This window comes from Lotus japonicus, chromosome 4 (assembly GCF_012489685.1).
Source record: "Lotus japonicus ecotype B-129 chromosome 4, LjGifu_v1.2".
Taxonomy (NCBI): Eukaryota; Viridiplantae; Streptophyta; class Magnoliopsida; order Fabales; family Fabaceae; genus Lotus; species Lotus japonicus.
Window position 1 is genome coordinate 81,795,784 of NC_080044.1, and position 22,417 is coordinate 81,818,200.

The 22,417-nt window shown below is 35.7% G+C and overlaps 4 protein-coding genes across 4 annotated transcripts; 3 read left to right on the forward strand and 1 right to left on the reverse strand.

Annotated features, from left to right (window-relative positions):
• Positions 1-2,945: 2,945 nt before the first annotated feature.
• LOC130712055 (probable 3-hydroxyisobutyrate dehydrogenase-like 1, mitochondrial) lies at positions 2,946-4,391 on the reverse strand. Its single transcript, XM_057561885.1, has one exon. It carries the CDS (start codon positions 4,301-4,303, stop codon positions 3,239-3,241), a length of 1,065 nt encoding a protein of 354 aa, XP_057417868.1. The 5' UTR covers positions 4,304-4,391; the 3' UTR covers positions 2,946-3,238.
• A 911-nt stretch (positions 4,392-5,302) lies between these two features.
• On the forward strand, positions 5,303-7,574 carry LOC130713135 (uncharacterized). Its single transcript, XM_057562931.1, has one exon. The coding sequence runs from the start codon at positions 5,560-5,562 to the stop codon at positions 7,333-7,335; it is 1,776 nt and encodes a 591-aa protein (XP_057418914.1). The 5' UTR covers positions 5,303-5,559; the 3' UTR covers positions 7,336-7,574.
• A 4,258-nt stretch (positions 7,575-11,832) lies between these two features.
• LOC130713492 (uncharacterized) lies at positions 11,833-18,116 on the forward strand. The gene is made up of 14 exons (XM_057563256.1): positions 11,833-12,105; positions 13,037-13,092; positions 13,175-13,349; positions 13,763-13,864; positions 14,122-14,193; positions 14,539-14,655; positions 14,757-14,834; positions 15,088-15,150; positions 15,228-15,324; positions 15,999-16,077; positions 16,152-16,363; positions 16,831-16,976; positions 17,441-17,563; positions 17,663-18,116. The coding sequence occupies exons 1-14, from the start codon at positions 12,025-12,027 to the stop codon at positions 17,822-17,824; spliced, it is 1,563 nt and encodes a 520-aa protein (XP_057419239.1). The 5' UTR covers positions 11,833-12,024; the 3' UTR covers positions 17,825-18,116.
• A 738-nt stretch (positions 18,117-18,854) lies between these two features.
• LOC130711122 (senescence/dehydration-associated protein At4g35985, chloroplastic-like) lies at positions 18,855-22,075 on the forward strand. Its single transcript, XM_057560614.1, has 5 exons — positions 18,855-19,551; positions 20,613-20,743; positions 20,826-20,992; positions 21,123-21,207; positions 21,730-22,075. The coding sequence occupies exons 1-5, from the start codon at positions 18,967-18,969 to the stop codon at positions 21,893-21,895; spliced, it is 1,134 nt and encodes a 377-aa protein (XP_057416597.1). The 5' UTR covers positions 18,855-18,966; the 3' UTR covers positions 21,896-22,075.
• Positions 22,076-22,417: the final 342 nt, after the last annotated feature.

Below are 22,417 nucleotides of genomic sequence, written 5' to 3' on the forward strand. Positions count from 1 at the left end.
GGCTTCTTTCACATACCAACAGCCTCATGAATTGTTTTATCAAGCGTGTATAGATTATGTGCAGTCATACTTATCCCCTGAGCTGTTCTCCGGCTCTCCGTTGACTCCATCGGAACTCCAACAAGTAACGAATTTAGTCGACTCTACCATCCGGAAAAGATTCCCGTTCGTGAAACAGGAGGAGTCCAAAGCATCAATGAACCAACCGCTAGCATCTTATGACGCTAGTTCCCGAGAGGAATTCATGCTACTTGTTTATATTGAGATTAAAAGGGAAGCTCAAGTTCAAGTTCAGCCTACGGTTTTGACAAGAGAATTTGACAGAGAAAATTTTTGTGCTATTTGCAAGGAGAGCTTTGGTGAAGATGACATGGAGTTGATGTCCTGTGGTCACCCCTTTCACCTACACTGCATTGTAACTTGGTTACGTACCCGTCGTCGTCGTGTGTGCTGTCCCCTATGTCGCAAGCCTTTCACAGAACCAGAGATTGAGGAACTTCGAAGGAAGAAACGGGAACTAGATGACAATGATTGGAAGAAAACTGTAATTATTAATTGATCAAACCCCAACTTACTCAACTATCTTGATTGATTTGTTTAATTTTGTTTCGTAACTAGCTTGTGTCTCTTTTTCTTTTTTTTTCTAGATAGCAGACTGCAGTAATAGTTTCATTGGTGGTACTTGATATTGTTGTTTATGCTTTGATATCTTATAATGTTAGGTGCTATATCAAATTGAGAATGATTGTTTCTCAACTTTTATTCAAATATTAATTTTTTTTTAATAATTAGCTCATTGTTAAGTCGAGACAGTTTTGTTTTTTGGTTACTCTATGAATTGAAGAGTTATGTTTTCCATGGATATCAAAATTAGGGATCGATGTTTTGTTAACATGTTTCCATTTAAATGAAGTATATACATGATTCTAGTGGTGAATGGATAACGCTTCTTGTGGAAAATTTTACCTCCACTAATTTTTTCTTAACTCGAACATGATTTTTTATTGTGTAATATACATTCTTTTTAACCTGAAAAAAGAGAGTAAAAAAAATGTATCGTTTACATTGATAATTTGACTCGTCTAAAGTTGTGGACTCACTAGACTGACAGAGTAAAGGAGCTGTATGACTTGTCTCGCTCCTCTCCGCTTTGGCAGGTTTGAGCACGTTTTTTTTTTTTCATCAAGTTTTCAATCTCATGGTTAAGGGAAAAGATTAACAACAATCACATGATAGTTAAAATAAAGTATATCAGCTTACCCAAAAAAAAAAAGTATATCAAAAGTAAACAAATTCTATTAATTTTAAAGATTCTATTAAACTTGATTTCAAAAAAAAAATCCGTTGAAATGAGTTATAGGGAACCTGGCTTTGAGACACTTAATAGCAGTTAGGGAATACCGGTATTGAGAAATTCTCCACCCTTACTTTGCAAGAAGGGCATCATTGAAAGCTTCGAAGCTTCTAACACTCATCCCCCCTCCTTAGGGACACACATAACATTCCAACTCACCCAATGAGTCCTCATCTCCCCTGCTTACTGCCCCCATCAGAATCTACTTAACATACTCTCAATGTGATTACAAAGCCTCACAGACAGCAAGAAGCAACCCATAATATATGTAGGAATGGCTTGTGCAAACGATTTGGTGTGTGTTTATGTTTATGTTCAAATTGACCAGAAGCACTTTCACTCTAATGACACAAGAGACATGAATTAGTCAAAAACACATTCAAACTACCTTAGACCATATACAATGGTTAAACAAAAAATGTTTTGTTTAACCCTTTTCTACCCCACTTTTTCTCTTCCCAACACTCCACATCATCTTCTCTCTCCAATTCAACAAACTCTCAACAATTACTCACTCCAATGGTTTTACTTAACTCTCAACACCCTACCTCACCACTCACCCTACCCCACCACTTTTTTATTTCACATTTTTATTTAATTTTATATTTTTGTTTTTATAATTACATAAAATTACAATTATCGATTTAAATTAAATTAAAACAATAAACACTTAACAATTTATTTTCAAAAGACTTAACAATAAACACTTAACAATAATCCATTTCAATACAAATGCTAATAGATAGATAAATAAGATGGTGAGAGAGATAAAGAGAGTGAAAAAACTTGATTTTTTTTTTTCTGTGTCCAAATCAAACGAAACAAGTCTCTATTTATAGAGAAAAAAAAATCATGAATTTTGGTATAATTTCTTTTTTCATAAATTATTTTTTTTTAATGAAATAATTGAGTTCAAAAGATAAGGAAAAACGAAATCTGGAGCAACCAATCAGAACGAGCCACGTGTCAGGAGCAAAAAAAATAATTTCTCTTTCCTGCAACGCGCCTTGTCTGCGCGTGTGGCACACGCGCCTGCGCCACTGGCCTCGCGCCACGTGGCACACCGCAGGCTCTTTAAACTTGTTGAATATCTTCAACAATTCCACTCTCTCTCCCCTTTCAACCAATTTCAACAACCATTAAACCTCTTCAACAAAATTCAACAACATTAAACAACACATTCAACCATCCATTGTGGATGGTCTTATAATGTGCGTTAACTACAACCACATTGGTCAATTTGCTACAACCTCAATGGACTGATCTCATGAAAAAAAAAATCTCTCTTTCGATTAGTTTGAGTTTGAGTAGGTAAACTGGAATGACTCCATGAACATTATTACCATATGGCAGGAGAAAAACAATCTATATTTACAGCTCTGTCATTGCTATTACTAGGATATCATAGACCCATGGGCCATGACCATGAGGCATGAAGATCCCATAACACATGGAACAGAGTTGCTTCTTGATTTTTTTTTTTTCCTCTTTAGAACCTATATCAGAAGTTGGAATTCTCAACCTTTGAAGGTTTCAGGAATCCAACCTACACTATCCAGTCATAACATTAAATGTTTGAATCACATCAGCAAAACAGAAAAAGCTTCCTACTCTCACCATGTTATAACAGAAATACAAGTCACATATTCTCAGAGCACATTTTACCAGTACCTACAATCCAATACAAACCTACTGTTTGGCATTCATAACATAAAGAATTGAACACCAGATACATAATTTTTATTGCTGAATTCAGTATTAGTATGTTTGGATAAATTTTTCTTTTCTCAAAATCAATTTTAAGACTCAGAAAGCAAGTCACATCAAATGTTGAAAATTATCCAAACATGCACTATATCACACATGAAACAACAAAGATCATCATCATGTTGCAGAGGAAGATTGTGTTAGAGAAACATTGTTGAGTCGCTCCAGAACCAAAACAAGAGCCTGAGTACCCAAGTTACCTTCACCATGAGCCTGAAGTGACACATAAAGCTGCTGAGCAAGTGCCAAACCAGGCAAAGCAATACCCATCTTCTGACACTCCTTCAAACAAATCCCCAAATCCTTCACAAAGTGATTCACATAGAACCCTGCTTCAAAATCCCTCTTCAGAATCCTCTTCCCGTACAAATCAAGCGACTTCGAACCCGCCGCGCCGGTGGAAATCGCGTCCAGGTAAAGCTCCACATCCAGCCCTGCTTTCTGCGCGTACACCATCCCTTCCACCAACCCCACCATCGTCGACGCGATCGTTATCTGGTTCGCGAGTTTCGCGAACTGCCCCTTCCCGCTTCCACCCATGTAGTTCACCTTCCCCATCGGAGAGAACAGGGGTTCGAGGTTTTTTACAGTGGATTCTTCGCCTCCGGCGAAGATCGCTAGGGTTCCGTTCTTGGCGCCGCGGTCGCCGCCGGATACAGGGGCGTCGATGGAGTGGCAGTTTTTGGAGGAGGCGGCGGCGGCGATTTCGACGGCGAGGGAGGGGTCCGAGGTTGTCATGTCGACGAGGATGCCACCGGGGCGGAGGCCGACGAGGGCGCCGGTGGTGGGGTCGAGGAGGACGGAGCGGACGTCGGAGGGATAGCTGACGATGGTGAAGACGACGTCGGAGGTGGCGGCGACGGCGTGTGGGGAGTCGGCGAGGTGGGCCCCGAGGTCGAGGAGGGGTTGGGCCTTGGAGAGGGTGCGGTTGAAGACGGTGAGGGAGAAGCCGGCCCGGATGAGGTGGGAGCACATGGACTGGCCCATGACGCCAGTGCCGATCCAGCCCACGCGGGTGTTGGATGGGCTTATGGGCTCGGCGGCAGCCATGAAGTAGCGGGTGTTGGATGGGCTTATGGGCTCGGCGGCAGCCATGAAGTAGCGGGAGACGGAGAGAGTGAGGGCGTGGGAGGGGCGAATGCGACGGTGGAGTGAACGGAGATGTAGGAGTGGGAGTGGCATGTTGTGTCTTTTATTCGCCACATATATATATATTTTTTCGTTAGATTATCCCCTTTGTTTTGGAGTATGCTAGAGTTGTGATGGAAATGGAATCCAAGCTAACAACACACTCTTTTAAGCATACTAATAGGTATGGTTGATCTTTTATAAGATAGGCAATATACCTCTCATGTATTAAAATTTGTGTTAGGTTTTTAAATAATAAGCTAATCACATTGCAATGTGTTTAGAGTGCGTTACTAGTATTTCTCTATAGATTAATTGTATTTTGAGTATATGGCAATTGAGCCGTTTGTGTGCCCCTCATGTTTAAAAAAAGTGATTTTGGTCATAAAATTTTATAACATGTTACAATCAAATACTTTTTTGTTAGTGAGCCATTCAAATTTTAACATAATTGGCTTAAGTGAGCTTCATTTGATAATATTTACCTTTAAGGGGATGACATGTAAGAGTCATGTGAGACTCGCATGCTTAATACGCAAGTTTAAATAACAAAACATAATTAATATTAAAAAATAAATAGAATAAAACATAACATCCCTAAAACTAAAATTCCTAAACCTAATCTCTAACACTATTGTGAGAGAAGAATGAGTGTGGGAAGGGAGTCCTACACATTCTTCCTTAAACGATTGTGAGTGTTATTCGATAGAACCGCCTTTGGTTTGCTCTCGGGTTTGAAAATTTTGGAATTATGATATCCAATTTGAACTATACATCTCTTACTAACTTAACCTTTTACTTGACCTAATCTCAAACACTCACTATAGCAGCTCCATCCTCGTCCATGTCTCAATTCTCAGTGGAAGCATCAAAGTTGTCATCGCACATTTCAGACACCTTGTCATTCACCCAGCTCACACAGTGCATTGCGCCATGATCTCCTAACTCTTACTACTCGAGCTATTACTCAGGGACAAATTTGGCTCTTCTAAAAGTAATGAACTGAGCACAGAGTAAAGTAAATCATCTCATCATTGACCCATTTATTTTTCATGTTTTATAAATAAACACTAATTTTAATTAAAAAAATGCTGTAGTGATGTTTGTTAGCACAAAGCAAAACGACATCGTTTGGTAGCCCATCAGAATTCAATACCAAATCATCATCTGTGAGCGATACCCTAATTCACTTCAATGGAACGAAGATAAGGTAATTTCATGGTATTTGCAGCTCACATGGTTGTTCCTTCCTCAATTCATATTCATTGTATCAAGTTTTGATTTTCCTCTCTGCGTTTTCTCCATTTCAAATGCTTCGTAGTTCATCTGCTACCTCAATGTATACCAATATCTCCAAAGCCCAAGCTTTTCCTCTCGCAGCTAAAATCTCTTCGCAACCCAGATGCTTCACTTCACTCCCCACCTTAAAGTTCCAATCTTTACCATTTGTAACGAACCCCAGATATAAATTTGGAACCTTGGAAGTGGGAAGAGTAGCAAATCCACATGGGGTGATGCTACGAATTGCTAGGAGATATTGTAGTTCGAGAAGATTCTCTATGCCGGCTAGTGCTGAAAAGCAGCTTCCTTGGTTAGCAGCTAATGAAGGTAAAAGGGTGGAGAAAGGAAGGAGAACCAGGGTCAGTAGCTCTATTCAGGAGGATTCAGCAAAGAAAGTTAGTAGTAGTAGTAAGTCCTCTTGGGAGCAATCTATTGAAATGTTGGAGAATTCAACGGTTCCGGAATCGAAGCAGCGAGCACCTGCAGCATCGGTTTCTATGAAGGGTAGGGAAAGGAGGAATGTAGTGGTTGAGAAGGTGAGAGAGCAAAGAAATGATTATGGTAGAAGATATGGGAAGTTTGATGATAATGTTGAAGGAGGTAGAAGATATGGGAAGTTTGATGATAATGATAAAGGAGATAGAAGATATGGGAAGTTTGATGATAGTGATGAAGGAGGTAGAAGATATGGGAAGTTTGATGATAATGATGAAGGAGGAGGTGATGATGAAATGGAGGAGCCTGTGGACAATCCAAGGTGGGATAACATAAAGAATAGGTTCAATGGGATGAGGGGAAGGGTTGGAGGAGAAAGACCTGAGTTTCGAAGATGGGACCGGCAGGAAAATTGGGGTAGAAAGACATGGAAGGAGGCATCAGAATCCACTGTGCCTAGGATTGTTGGTGAGGGAATCTATGGGGTTGGTCCAGTTTTGGCTGCACTATCAGCTGGAAGAAGGGAGTTCTATGCATTGTATGTGCAAGAAGGATTGGACTTGAGTAGCAACAATAGGAAGAAGAAGGACAAGAAAGGGTTTGAGAAAGTTATGAAGATTGCTGAAAAGTTTGGTTTAAGTATAAAAGAAGTATCTAAGCATGATCTGAATATGGTGGTTGATAATCGTCCGCATCAGGGTTTGGTTTTGGATGCCTCGCCGCTAGAGATGGTGAAAATAATGGAACTTGACCCTGTTTCTGCGGGAGAAGGGGAGGGTTCCCTTTGGGTAGCCTTGGATGAGGTTACTGATCCTCAGAATTTAGGGGCAATAATTAGGTCTGCTTACTTTTTTGGAGTTTCTGGGATAGTTTTATGTGCAAAGAATTCAGCTCCATTGAGTGGTGTTGTGAGCAAAGCAAGTGCAGGCTCGCTTGAATTAATGGAACTCAGATATTGCAAGAACATGATGCAATTCCTAGTGGCTTCAGCTGAAAATGGTTGGCGTGTTCTTGGGGGCTCAGTCTCTTCCAAAGCTGTTTCTTTGGACGAGGTTACTCCTGGTCCACCGACTATTCTTGTTTTGGGCAGTGAGGGCACTGGTTTGAGGCCTTTGGTGGAGAGGTCATGTACTCAACTGGTTACAATTCCTGGGAGTATTCCTTTTGACTCGAGTACTAGTGAATTGGATGGTGAAAGTACTGCTTTGAATTGTGAGAGCTCTGGTAAAGAGTTCCTCTCATTTTTGGCCGTGGAAAGCTTAAATGTTAGTGTTGCAGCTGGTGTGCTTCTTCATCACTTAATTGGGAAAAAGTCGGTAGATTTATCGCAAGGTGAGCACAGACACACGGATGGGTCTGAGTGTGACTAAAAAGCCTCAATTTATCTAGTCTGCTCTCTCTTACTTATAGCATGTTTTATCAATAGTCTAGAATCACTTCTGGTTAGAAACTACAAGTAATAGCTTATGAGTAATCGTACAATGAATTTTGTGCAAATCGTGAAACCTAACATTCAGTTAGTGTCTTTTGATGGATCCCTATTTTATTTATGTGACTACATTGTAGTGTCTCCTTTTATATATCCTTTGATCATGTAATCATATTACAACCGTGTTAGCAAATTGGTAGGAGTCAGTTCACAGTTTTGACTGCATTTTAACTGCATGATCAAGTATATTGAACTCCATTATTCAAATCAAAGGGAAAATGATCCTTGCATATGCTTCAGCCTTCAGGTTTGAAGTTCTGATGGAGACTATTAACTTAAACGTGTTATTACCTTATGCTTTGGGTACTACTTCATATTGGTTTCAAAACGTACCTCCTATTCTTTATTTAATGCTGGAAAGTAGGGTGACAGGTGGGAAAAATGACTACAGATCGAAGTTTCAGAAATACCAGCCTATAGCTCCCAATCCCTAATTGTTCCTGGTGAGTCTGAGCTTAGAATTGTATGGTCGGAAACATTCTTAGACATTTTCCTTGTTAGTTTTAAATTTGATAAAACAGTCATCTATAGACACCACTGTTTCTTAAATCTTAATATTTTGTTTGGTCTGAAAGATGATGCATAACTTCATTTTAGATTTTTGTGTTTCTACAATCAATAATTTCTTGATTCTTTACATACTTCTTTACAAGAACTGTAAGACCAGAAACACTCCCCCACAGATTCCTTGCTCAGTGTTCAATTTGAGAAGTTCAAATACTAATCTAACCTCTTAACCTGCACTGACTACATATATATTAGGATAGCCTTCTACCATTGATTTTTGAAGTCAGAATCAATTATGAAGAGAAACTTTTGTGAGTAGTTTCTGAGTTTAGAATTGATTCTGATGGAAGTAAAGTTGATCTGAACATGCTAAAAGACACTTAACTGTTACATATATTTCATTTGGCCCCTGTTTTCCCCAAGTTTTTATTATCATAATTTGCAATTACAATTCTTCAATGAAGGGATTATGGAAGTGAAGCAGGGTATTAGCAATACTTTGACCACATGTTGCTTTTGATTCAAAACTTAAAAGTTTATGCCTCTTAACCTGTCACAATCCTCCTGAAACCTCTGAGGTCACATCGTTGCATTGTTAGTAGCATAATTCATTAATAAAGTCAAGAAAAGACTGGTAGGTTGGAATTTTTTCCTAATCATAAGTTTGAAATGGCGCCATATAGATAACGTTGGCAGAAATTGCAAATCGGAATGGGCCATATGATGAGTGGTATTCCATTAGGACATGGAAAGCAATAGCTGGCATTTGGCAATACCACGTGAGTAAGTTGGAGGCAGTCACATCCTTCAAATGGGTTGCAAAATGCCATCTCTCACCATGGACCATGTCTCATCTCTATTGCAGTTTAATGTAAATGATTTTTCATCCCAATTGGCACAAAAAGTTATGTTTATTTTTTATCATAAAGTGCATGCAAACTTTTGTTTGTATATGTGCAAACAGACAACCAAACATAACTGATGAATTATGTGATCCAATTCTCTAAGTTCAAGCCTTCAAGGTAAAAAGCAGTTAAGATAACTTTAGTTGACAAAAGCTACTTAGTTCTAATGATTCGTGTGTGCTGTTTGAATTGCAATATTCGATATGGATTCTCCAGTGTCTTGAAGAGAAGATGCTTCATGGGTACCCCACATCAACATGGACATTCCTTAAAACCAAATTATGACATTGGGTCTATTGTTTTCTTGTTTAAAAGCTGAATACCGATTCATTCACACAATTTTTTTAAAAAAATTCATACTCACTTTTTTATTCATTATTATCATATTATGTTTTCATCACTCATGAGTCATGATTTTTTACCACAAAACAGTAATAACTAACAACAACTACTATATACACTTCTTTTATCTATATCTTTCCTCTTGTTACATCACATGATAGTCACATTACATACTTTTTCTTTATTTTCTTCATATATCTAGATGACTAGATGTTTATGGCCCGTTTGGTGGTCAGGATAGGATATAATATGTGAACATGATATCAACAGGATAGGATAAGAGCAGGATATACTCTTATCATATCCTGTGTTTGAGGTGCACATGATAATGACAGGATATGATAAGGAAAAATGTATCAGATTTATATTTGAATAAAAAATACATTTAAAATTGATCATTCTATTAAATTTAATTTCTTTATATTTTCATGAATGAGTCTATATTTTAAAATAAATAAAATTATTTTAAATTTTATTAATTAGCCTATTTTATTGTTTTGAAGATACCCTATATTTTAAATAAAATTATGCAGTTAACCGATTGGTTTTCACTTAGTTGTAACACGTGATAATTAACAATAAAAGTTAACTAAATTAAGAATATTATTATTTCAAAAGTAATTTATTTTGAATTATAAATTATTATATAAGTAGATAAGTAGTTTTAAATAATAGGAGATGAAAATAAAAAATTAATTTATTACTATTAAAAAATCAATATTTGTAATCAATGTTTTTCACTTAGTTGTGACACGTGATAAACAATAAAAATTAACTAAATTAAAAATATTATTATTTCAAAAATACTTTATATTTAAATTATTATATAAGTAGATAAATAATTTTTAAATAATAGGAGATGAAAATATTAAATTAGTCTATTATTATTAATAAATCAATATTTGTAAGTGAGTAGTCTATTTTTACTATTTATGAATAATAATTTTATTTATTTTTTATTTTAGTTAAATTAATATTTTTATATTTATTAATTAATATTATTATAAATTATATAATATTAAAATAAATTAATTTGGAGTTAGGATACTGAAAGAAAATATACAACTGGTATCCTATCCTGCTCTATCCTAGCTCCCCCTCAAGATAACTTTTACACATGATTGACAGGATAGGATAGAAGACAGGATAGTGTTATCATATCCTGCTGGTGCAACAAACAACAGATAACAATATGATATGATTATTATTCTGTCATATCCTATCCTAGTCACCAAAGGGGCCTTTAGTGCAGAACAAGTGGTACACAAATTTTTATTATAATTCAGTTACTTTTTCTATTCATCTCATTTCCTTATCATATCACCTAACACATATCTTTGTTTTCTATGACAAGAAATCCATAATGCTGTCATTGTACAGTACACTATGCGGTCCCTAGCCAGCAACATAGAAAATAGAAGATGCGGATCATAAGAAAGGACCTTTATTTCGATGCCGAATGAGCACGTGACACCTTGCATGCTGTCATTCTTCTTTCCTTCTGCTTTCCTTTCACTAACCACCAATCCAACTGCTCTGTCGCTCTCTCTATTCAAACAACAAAATTTAAAGCTCAAAGATCATAGTACAATAGAACTACAAAATTGTATTTTTAAATGAGGAAAAGAGCATAAACACATATAAATAAATTAAAATTTTGTTATTCAACAAAAAAAGAACATTTTGTTACAACTTACAAGTGTGAAAGGAATCAAATTTTTGTAACCACTATAAATATTAATATTCTTCATGTAAAACGATCTTATATACAAGTAAATGCATATAATAGCTCAATCTCTAAAACATGAATATAAATCAACATATTTTTCACTCATTCACATGAGTAAGTGTGTTTAGAACTTTGGTACATTTTCTAACATTGAATTAACAACTCAACAAAATCATACTAAAATTCAGAATGTAGGTTACATAATTACAAACCCCTCAAACAACTTTTGAATCACACATAAAATTCTTCGGGTAGAAATGAACAATTACAATTTTCACAAAACATGCTGACAAAGTATACATTTAACATACACACATGCAAAACAAGCAAAGTTATATCTACTAAACTTTGATACAAATTTCTAAATTTAAAATGATTTTAAAACATATTATAACATATGAAGGAACATAAGATAGAACTGCTCTCAGCTTGGTAATATGTTTCACAATGATAAACTATCTTGATAATATGTTTCACCATGATAAACTATTTTGATAATATGTTTCACCATGATAAACTGACTATTGGGAAAACAATTTATATCTAATAAGATGAGATTAGAGTTCATCATTAGACAAAGGTAACTAACATAACCCATAAGACAGACCGAAATTGGTCCTTGCCTCATTTGAGTTGAGTTTGATTCTTGCTTCAACAAACCTTATTATGTTTAGTTTAGTTTCATTCATTAAAATAAACATACTAATTAAAATTAAAAAGAAAACGAGTAAATTCTAGAGGAATATTCCTATGAATTGCTTATAATTACGAAATTGTTAGCATAGTATTTCATTGTCATGATGATGTTAAATGAATGAATTTAATAATTTTTCATTGTACCCAAAAAAGAAAATAATGAATTAAAAATGATTGAATAAAAATTTGAATGAGATTAGAGCTATCGTGCTGAGTTAGCTTTTTTCTCTCTCTCTCTTCTCTTGACAGCTTCGCTTCGGTTTCTCTCTCAATGCTGCTTCTTCCCATCTGAGCTAGAGAGAGAGAGAGAGAGTCACAGAGTTACGTTTCACAATTCACAGAGATTCGAGAGAAAGGGAGAGTGTGTGTTTGCTCAACCGAACCAACCGCAATGGTGGCTTCATTGGATTCGTTCCTCTTCTCTCTGACCAGAGCCTTTTGCAGTCCCTTCGCCGTTTTCATTCAGATCCAGGTTTTTCAATTCTCTCCTTTTGATCCATGTTTCTCAAACCCTCTTCAATGGTTAAGGTCTTGATTTTCCCCTCCTTAACCCTCATGGGGCAATTCCGTTGGAATTGTTCATTTGTTTCACTAAATGGGCACCAGTTGTTTGTTTTTTTTACTGGAAATTCAGTTCAGTTCAATTGTTGTAATATTTTGTTACTGTTGTTCGATTATTAGAGTGAATGAAATTCTGTGTTAGATGTTACATTACATGCTTTGCTATAATCCCATGACTTGCAGATACTTAGGTGCAATTGTATAGTTAAGTGCATGTTTGGAAATCTTTCTACAATTGATTTTAAAGCCAAAATCAATTATGGGGAAAAGCTTATGTGAGTACTTTATGAGTGATGGAATTGATTATGAGGAAATAGAAGTTGATCCAAACATGCTACATGTTTTGGTTTGAGAAACAGTGGCCTAGTTTGGCTTGATAGGATGTGATGGTGTTTAACTATACTTCAGCTTATTAGATTGAGCTGCTCAATCTCTACTTTCTCCCAGGAATCTTTTCCCTGACTATTAGCCAGATTTGTATAGCTTACCATCTGTCCTGTTCACAAGTTTGACATCCATAATCCCTGTAGTGAGATATCTGACAGGCTTTAAATCCACATGTAGAATATACTTGCAACCCAAGCTACTTTATAAGATGGAAAGTTCTACATTGTTGAAAGACTTTTCTTTTCAGTTGCATATCAAAATGAAAATGAGAAATTGCATGCTTATTGAATGAAATGGAGTTAATGAAGGAGGTAATGAAACACTAAGTATCAGAATGTCAGTGTATTGATTGCACCATTGCACCGTAAACTTTACTTGAAGTCTTGCTTTATACTCCTTCCCCTTTGTGCTTACGGAAAAAAATTATGATACCTGAATTTTATGTTACTCCGCAGGGATGTGTGATTTGCTTATTACTTGCTCTTGGGTGGGCTCTTGCTGCTTATGTCAGGTACTCAATGATGTGAAACAGTGTTAGGGATTGCTTTGATTATCATAACAATGAGAAATTTGTGGTATTTTTTCGGTTACAGGAACAGAGAAATAAAACAAATGAAGGCTGAGATGAAGAATGGCAATAGCCTTTCTTTCCTTTATCATGACATTAATGAACTGGAGCACTTCAATCAGGTCAATCTTCCAAGAGTAACGGTAGTTATGCCCCTAAAAGGGTTTGGAGAACACAATCTCCATAATTGGAGAAGTCAGGTGAGAACTTATAGAACTCATGCCACTGGAACTCATTCAAGGTTTCGTTTTTGGTTTATCTGTGATGCCATATTGGTTCGTTTATGAAAAATGTGCTATCGGTTGAAAGTTTAAAATGTAATTTCTTTTTTACGTTAAGTTTCAAATTTAATTGAATCTTATGCATATTTATGTATTTCACACTTTATCTTTCATTTTTCTACATTTCTAATTTAAATTGTATGGTTTTTGGCATTGTGAGCGTACTGTTAATTATTCATAGTAAACAATAATTTTAGTTGTAATTTTGAATATCTTTTGCAGCCAATACTTGGAGTTTATTTTGATAACCATTGTTAATTTTTTTTTTTTTTGTCTGAGCTTGTCCTTTCCATGGGAAGATTACTTTATGATTCTTTTTCTTCTAAGTGCAGATAACATCTCTTTATGGTGGCCCTCTAGAATTTCTTTTTGTGATAGAAAGCACAGAGGATCCTGCTTACCATGCTATATCACGACTAGTATCAGAATTTCAGGTAAAATTAACAAAACTTTTCTTTTTCTTTTCCACACTCATGCACATAACTGTTTGCTATGAAAGTTTGCAACCTTAAACACAGTCCAGTTACTTTTTTCTACCTGTTTTTCTGCTAGAACCAATAAAACTTCCATATTGAGACTTGATTCTGTTCCTTTGGTGCCCTGGCATGAGCCTGTTGTTGTTTTTGGATGTATCTGAATGGAATATCTTGTCTGCATCTCACTGAATTTGATGCCTGATTGATATATGCAGGATGATGTTGATGCTAAGATTGTTGTAGCTGGTTTGTCGACAACTTGTAGTCAAAAAATTCACAATCAAATGGTATGGAGTTCTATTCACGTATACTTTGATAGTCTTTTCAAATACAAAGTATTGCTGAGGCCATGCTATTCTGGGAACATAGTGTTGTATGTTGCTTTATATCTATTTGAAATCAAATTTAATCGATGTTTAAAATGGTTTTTATCTTAGTTATTTCATTGACTGGGGGTTAGACATCATCTCCTATACATAGCACCTGCCAGGAAAATGCGTGTGTAAAGGATCTCTGTGAACTTATAAAGGCAGTTTTGGGTCATTTTCATCTTTGCTGATTTTTTTAGATTGTCCTTGCTAGATACGTTTTACAAACTACACTAGTTTTACACAGTGTTGGCGCCTTGGCAGGTTGGAGTGGAGACAATGCATAAAGACAGTAAGTATGTGTTGTTTTTGGATGATGATGTTAGGTTGCATCCTGGATCAATTGGAGCGCTCACTCGTGAGATGGAAAAGAACCCTGAGGTATTACTTGGAATTTGTTTCCCTTTTTGTTTAACTAGAATAATAGAATAATTATGATCCTGGATTATTTTTGTGGTCTTGACTATTTTGGTGCTTAACAGATATTTATTCAAACTGGATACCCTCTTGATCTGCCATCTGGAAGTCTAGGGAGTTACTGCATCTATGAATACCATATGGTACACAGCCACCTCTGGTTTTCAATCTCCAATCTCTGCAGCACATGTCTGTATAGGATTGTGTTTTCTTTTATTTACCATTGTTTTAAAATAAAATCTAGAAACGAAGCTTGTCTAATTGAATTTGACTTGAGTCTCAGAGTTAATTAGATAACTCTTCATTTAGGCTCTTGATAATATGTCAATATTTATTTATAATTGGTTAACTCTTTTGACTTTTGTTCCTAATCTTTTTTTTTTCCTAATCTCACAGCCGTGTTCAATGGGCTTCGCCACTGGTGGAAAAACGTTCTTTCTTTGGGGAGGGTGCATGATGGCAAGTGACTGTTTTTCAGTTGATGCTTTGGAAACAGAAAAATAAACTTATGATTTAACTATTTAGTTTTTCTCCAGATGCATGCTGATGACTTTAGGCAAAATCGCTATGGTGTAGTCTCAGGACTTAAAGATGGTGGATATTCTGATGATATGACTCTTGCAGCCATATCTGGTACATCTTTGGTTCTCTTATCAAACTTCTTGATGTAAACACCTTGATCATTGTATATGCTTTATCTGCATGTAATTGAAAATAATATCTGCTTGATTATTGATCCATAGAGAGTGATTCTTTATATACATTTGACAGTCCTAAGAGCACTTTCTTGTAGTTTTTTCATGCTCATTTATGCACAATTTGCAGAAAAGTTACGGTTTGTGGAATTAGTTTTCTCTTGGTTAATGTTTTATTCATCAAACTCATTGTTCAAGGGACCAGACCAGATTTTGCTTTTCATGCAACTCTTCTTTTCATAAATTTTCATCTCTGACGTTTGTATTTTTTATAGAAGGGAAATACAATAAGCTTCCAGTAATTCCAATAAGCTTCTTTTCCAGCTATATATTTAACTTTGTTGTGGTCTCTCATTCTTTTTATTATTTTCGTTACTTCTGAAATTATAAGGAAAAAAGAGAAAAGAAAGAATATGTGTGCGTGTGTATTATATCACTAATAAGATGCAAGCATGCTGATATTTAATACTAATATATCTTTGGTGAAATGGTAGTGCAGTGAACTATATTACAAGCCTAGCCTCATAACTCATAAGACTACTAGAGCTAGAAGTCTACTACAAGAATAAGAATCCTACTATTCTAACAATTACTATAATTTTGTTCTTGCAGGGGCTCAAAAAAGGCTTATTACTTCTCCCCCAGTTGCTGTCTTTCCTCATCCCCTTGCAAGTGATCTTAATTTTGGAAGGTCTGTTATTATTACTTATCTGAAATTAAAGTTTCTTTGCATATTTGATGATTTAGTTTTTCTAAAACATGTAGATACTGGAATTACCTGAGGAAACAAACATTTGTGTTGGAGTCATATATATCAACAGTTAACTGGATAATGAACCGTGCATTGTTTACGGTACACTGCTATTTGTCATGGGGATTTGTAGCACCATATGTTATGGCATTGATTCATGTTGCGGCAGCATTAAGATTTTACAGTAAGGAGTACTCACTTGAAGAAATGACCTACACTTCTGGTGGTGAGCACACTATTTTTCCTTTTTAGGTAGGTTGTTATGTTAATTCATGGAAAAAATTGGCAGTATTCTGATGCTGAATGAGGGTTGTTGTTCAACTTATTTTCAGTGTTAGAAGCTTTAGTCATGATGATGATTCTGTCAAGCTTTATATCCAACGTTGGAAATTGTTGTGGGCTCCTTAAAAAATAACACTTTTGTGGATTTTTTGATTTATTCTGTTTTATTGTTGTAAGCATTTTATAACAGCTTTATTTATGTTATTTTTTTGTATCCTATCCCTCCTATGGCATGTATTATTTGCCTCAATAATGCAAGCAAATGACAGAGTTTAAATGCAACAATGAAATTATATTCCCCTTTGTCATAAGTTTCAGCACCCCTGCTAAGATGGGTGAACTTCATTGTTGAGATGCACTTTTCCATTAAACTTCCCATTTTCATTTCTCGCATATGTTCCTTTTTCACAGGGTTATCACTAGTGGCCCTCCTGGCCGTATGTACTCTTGTCGAGCTTCTTTCAATGTGGAACTTGACAAGGATAGAAGTTCAATTGTGCAACATGTTGTCTCCAGAGGCACCACAACTTTCTCTTGCTTCCTATAATTGGGGTCTTGTAAGTGTTTTTGCTTCCTTCTTATGTGGATGCATTTTAACAATGTATCCTTGATGTCTTATACATTTCTCTTGCATTGTTGACTGTTGAGTCCTTCTGAGCAAATCTTTATCACCAATGTTGCCAATTTTGTATGGGGATTGATGATAATTCAAGGTGAACAATGTAGTTCTTAATGATTCCACATATTCTAAATATTGAAAAATAAAGTTGAATCAAACTGGGTAAGTGTGTAGAACGGGCATAGGTAAGTACATGTGATACCTGCCATGACAAGGATTGGCATAAACATGTTGAAGTCCGAGATCAAGTGTGAAGTAGAGAAAGTAATGCAAGGACTTGTGTGAATATGTATTGGAAAAACTTATAGCTCTGAATATAAATAAAACGTTATGCCCATCTAGGTATGTGAAATATGCCTGATTACTAGTTTCTAAATTTTGGAAGTAATTTCTTCTGAGCAGGTTTTCGTTGCACTGATTGTGGATAACTTTCTATACCCTGTATCTGCGTTTCGCTCTCATTTGTCCCAATCTATCAACTGGTCTGGTATTCGGTACTATTTGAAAGATGGAAAGATTTTTAAGGTGGGTTGGTGAAGGGTTATCTATACCCTGTATCTGCATTTTGCTCACTTTTCACAGCTGTTTTTCTCATCCAAAATGTATTTGTTTGTGTATTTGTAGATTGAAAGAACTCAGGGAAGCAAGGACATGCCTCCAGTTTTCACAGACTTGGGAGGAAAACATTTATATGGAAAGAAAGGGATGCCCACAAGAGGTTCATTCCTCAGTTCATTGTCTAGAACTCTGGCACAATGGCATCAGCCAAAGAAATTTGATAACTAGGAAAGATCATACAGCCATCGAAATCTGTTTCTTTGACTCACTTGGGAAGCATTGGTGTTGGGAGATCAAATTGATCTTTATTTATTGGTTGGTGCATTCATGATTGGTTGTTTTAGAGTGTGTAGGAGGTGCCCTAGTTCCATTTTTTCATTGCTCATTCAATCCATATCATTCTTCAGCCCAAGCCTTCTCCTTGGGCTTGATTTTGTAATTGTAACATTTATGTGATTTAGTTTATGTAATATTGTACTCAAGAATTGCAAAATTTGTATACAAGTAGCGATTCGCATTATTTCAATCTCTCATTCGCACAATAACATTATGCATGTTTGGAAATCCTGGGAGTATCTTCAAGGTGCCAAAATTGATTCTGAGAAAGTAGATGTTGATCCCAAGCTGCTTACTTGAAGGGCCATAATACAGTAGTTGGGAACCCGGAAAATTATGAAGGAAAAACATTATGTTTAGTATTTTACCAGGATTAATTCTAAAGGAGATTTCTCTATTCTGTTTTTTTTTTATCAAAATTTAATGCCTCGGTTTCAAGATAAATAAAATGAGGAAATTGTTACTACTTAGACCGTTTACCCTTTTTCTATGTTTAAGGATAAATTCTTTCCAGTTATTCTTTTTATCTGATATAGTTTAAAGTTAGCTTAGATTTAATTTTTTTAGTTTAAAGAGAAAACATATTCTCAAGGTAGCACACTCAATGAAACTTTGAAGTTTATCTATGAATTCTTTGATGCAAGCCAAAAAGAAAATGAGTTTGATTTCGAGGGTAAAACATTCCAATACAATACAGCATGAATTAGCACCATAACAAAGGAAAGAAGCCAGGACAATTTTCAGTGTGAATTTCAATACAGCACTCAGCAAAGAAAATAATGCAGCTAATAGTTCAAGTCTTTGGTTTCAAACTGAGCAAAGCTGTAATGCTATGACACATTTTTCAATAAGGTCTCTATTTTTTCTTTATAATATACATTCCACCGAAAGTAATTTCAACTTAGCATCAAATAGTTCACCAGGAATAGAATAAAGCAAAGAACAAAAGAATCCAGTGCAACAAAAACTTTCCCCTTTGGCCTTTGCCTTTATCTTCACTGTCACTAACAAGTAACAACAGAAGCAAAGAAGGAATGGGGTGCTGCTTCCATGGCTCCACAACTATGCCACCCATGGAAAAGAACTCCATGACAACCATACCTGCAAGTGTTGAAGAATTCTCAGGACCCAAAAGTCTCAAACAAGAAGTTCTGATACACATACCAGGATGCAAAGTTCATCTGATGGATGCAGGGGAAGCTCTTGAACTGGCTCAAGGTCAGTTCATGATCATCAAAACCTTGGATGAGAATGTGTCTCTAGCTACAATCATAAAAGTAGGAGATGATCTTCAGTGGCGCTTGACAAAAGATGAGCCAGTAGTGAAGCTTGACCCTCTCCATTACCTGTTCTCCTTGCCTGTGAAAGATGGTGAGCCTCTTAGCTATGGAGTTACCTTTTCAGAAAATGGTTTTGGAAGTTTGAGTTTTCTGGATTCGTTTCTGAAGGAGCAATGTTGCTTTTCTGGGTTGAATTTAAGTAAGAAGAATAATCTTGATTGGAAGGAGTTTGCTCCGAGGGTTGAAGATTACAATCATTTTCTGGCCAAAGCAATTGCAGGAGGAACTGGTCAGATTGTGAAGGGTATCTTCATCTGCAGCAATGCTTACACCAACAAGGTTTTGTTTTCATGTTGGATTATTGGAGCAATTTAGCTATTTCCTTTTATTTTTCATTTATTATTTTGTGAATCATGAAACTTACAATTTCATGAGGCTAGAAAATGAATGAAATGTGTGTGATTGTGATAGAAAGTGTGTTGAACAGAAGAGAAAATGGGAAGACGACAAAAGTCGTGTTTGGGTAAATAGCTTAACTCAGCGCGTATGTTAATAAGCACATATCATATAAGCGCTTATTCATAAATTTATTTGAGAAGCTTACTGAAATAAGACTAAGGCCCAGTTTGGAAGAGCTTATTTAAGCTTATCTGACAGCATAAGCTCTTATGTCAGTGTTTGGGAGGGCTTATGCAAACAGCTTATGATCTGCCATAAGCTATTTTCAGCTTATTTTCATAAGCTACTCAGGATAGCTTATGAAAAACAGCTTATGCTTATATACAGCTTATTTTTAATTTATTTCAATAAATTTTCAAAAATAGCTTATGAACAAGCGCTTATGTCATAAGCGCTTAAGACCATAAGTGCTTAATTAAGCTGTTTTTCCAAACGGGGCCTAAAGTAGTTTATGGATAGGTATAAGAGCTTATGCATAAGCTAATAGTATAAGAAACTTATGAAAATAAGCTCTGAAGAACTTATAAGTAGGTCTTCCCTGTTTGAAAAAGCTTGTATGAGCTTATTTTACAGTATCAATGCTTATGCAAGTGTTTGAGAGCACTTACTAAATAGCTTATGACCTACATATAAGCTGTATTTAATTTATTTTCATAAGTTACTTAGGTTAGCTTATGAATAAGTGTTTATACCTATTTATAACTTATTTTGAGTCTATTTCAATAGGCTTCTCAAGTTAACTTAAGAATAAGCGTTTATGCGATAAACGTTTATTTCCATAAACACTTAATTAAGTTGTTTACCAAAACGTACAAAAGCTTCTCCAGACACTTGCTTCTTAAGTGTTTATATTATAAAATTAGCTCTTCCAAATCCAGTCTAAAAGCTATATCTGGCTAACTAATTTCTTATCTAAAACTTGTTGGGTGGAAAATCAACAGGTCCAGAAAGGAGGAGAAACGATCCTAAATAGTTCTGCAGATGAGAAAAATGGCGTTGTGGCCAGAGACAGTATGAGCAACAAGACGGCCAGTGCCTCAAAGAAGAACAAGATTAATAAGAACCTCAAACGGTATTCAAAAACTGACACCATAATACTTATTGCTCATGTGAATGATCTCAATACTTAATTATCTTTCGTATTTGCAATCTAGTGTGAGAAAGCTGTCCAAGATGACAGAAAAATTGAGCAAATCTTTGCTTAATGGTGTTGGCATAGTTAGTGGTTCAGTGATGGCCCCAGTGGTTAAATCCAAACCAGGAAAGGCATTCCTGAGAATGCTTCCTGGAGAGGTGTTGTTGGCTTCCTTTGATGCAGTTAGTAAGTAAAATCAAGTCAAACACTTCACAACATTACCCTTGTCTCATGTACTGATTCACAATTAATTAAATTAATTTTTCAAATAAATTCAACATCATCCCAACTTCTCTGTTCTCTCCTGATGCTGCAGACAAGGTTCTTGATGCAGCTGAAGCTGCTGAAAAACAAACTCTTTCTGCCACCTCCCAGGCTACATCCAGAATGGTCTCTAACAGGTAAAGGCTGGAAGTTTGCCTGAACATTTTACCATAGTAATAGCAATATTATAGCATGTTTAGATCAACTTTTTTTTGCTCGGAATTAATTCTGGCACTCAGTAACTGTTCAGAGAAGCTTCTTTTTAAAATTGATTCTGACTTTAGAATTCATCGTAGAAAGATTTCCAAACAGGCAAACATATACATGCTATTATTGGTTCCACTTTTCTCTTGACATAACTTCAATATGCCAAGAGACAATGGTTATGGCATCACTTGCCACATGTAGAGTTATCCTTTATTAGAAATCTCAAATGCCCAAATCTTGATGGGATTTCATTTGTGGTTCCTTCAAATTATGCTAGGTTTATCAATATATAACTATTTACAATCTCGGTTATTAAACACCTCAACACTAACGACACCTCATGCAATACACACCATAATTTTCTCTTTATCTCATTCTTCCTATCATATCACACTTGTGTGTCTACCAAACATTTTGCTATTGTTTACATTTAACTTCATCTTGGCTTACAGGTTTGGGGAAAATGCTGGGGAAGCTACTGAGCATGTCTTTGCAACTGCGGGACATGCTGCTAACACTGCTTGGAATGTCTTTAAGATACGAAAGGCTATCACTCCAGCTTCTTCAGCAACCGGTGGAATACTGAAAAGTGCTGCAAAAAATAGAAGTTTTAAATAATAAAATCCAATCAAATTGCCTTGTACTTGGTATTTAGTACTCCTGGTTAGTGGTTACATTCATTTCAAGCTCTCACTTTAAGAGTTGGTAAGCCCTGAGCTGCTCTGATTATAGAAATAGTAATTGGACAAAGTTGCAAGTCAAATTAAAGATGTCACATGGAAATCAGCTCATGTCAAATCCACAATTCCAATGGTGTTTGCTTTGTTTTTTAACATTTTTTTAATAAGTACAACATGTTACAAGATTCAAACATAAGGAAACTAAGTTAAAAGAAGGAAGCGCATCATAAATCCTTTGTAGATTTTGAAAGTTATAGATCTCATGTTTTACAAATGATTCAAAATTTTTAGATGATGATCGATCATATTGCTTGTGAGCTAGACTAGGTTTCCCATAGAAGATCAAGTGATATTGTGATAAGCCTTGGCTTAAGCCTCGTCAAGATGATTTCGCAAAGAAAATCAGGTGAAATCACGATAAGACTTGACTTCAGATCTTCAACATCGTCAAGATGATTCC

Bases quoted from the DNA above. Each gene is read 5' to 3' on its own strand.
- LOC130712055 (XM_057561885.1), bottom strand. From the start codon at position 4,303: ATGCCACTCCCACTCCTACATCTCCGTTCACTCCACCGTCGCATTCGC.
- LOC130713135 (XM_057562931.1), top strand. From the start codon at position 5,560: ATGCTTCGTAGTTCATCTGCTACCTCAATGTATACCAATATCTCCAAA.
- LOC130713492 (XM_057563256.1), top strand. From the start codon at position 12,025: ATGGTGGCTTCATTGGATTCGTTCCTCTTCTCTCTGACCAGAGCCTTT. The intron at 12,106-13,036 runs GTTTTTCAATTC...GTTACTCCGCAG, and splicing joins CCGTTTTCATTCAGATCCAG to GGATGTGTGATTTGCTTATT. The intron at 14,656-14,756 runs GTATTACTTGGA...GGTGCTTAACAG, and splicing joins AGATGGAAAAGAACCCTGAG to ATATTTATTCAAACTGGATA.
- LOC130711122 (XM_057560614.1), top strand. From the start codon at position 18,967: ATGGGGTGCTGCTTCCATGGCTCCACAACTATGCCACCCATGGAAAAG. The intron at 20,744-20,825 runs GTATTCAAAAAC...TTTGCAATCTAG, and splicing joins ATTAATAAGAACCTCAAACG to TGTGAGAAAGCTGTCCAAGA. The intron at 20,993-21,122 runs GTAAGTAAAATC...CTGATGCTGCAG, and splicing joins GGCTTCCTTTGATGCAGTTA to ACAAGGTTCTTGATGCAGCT.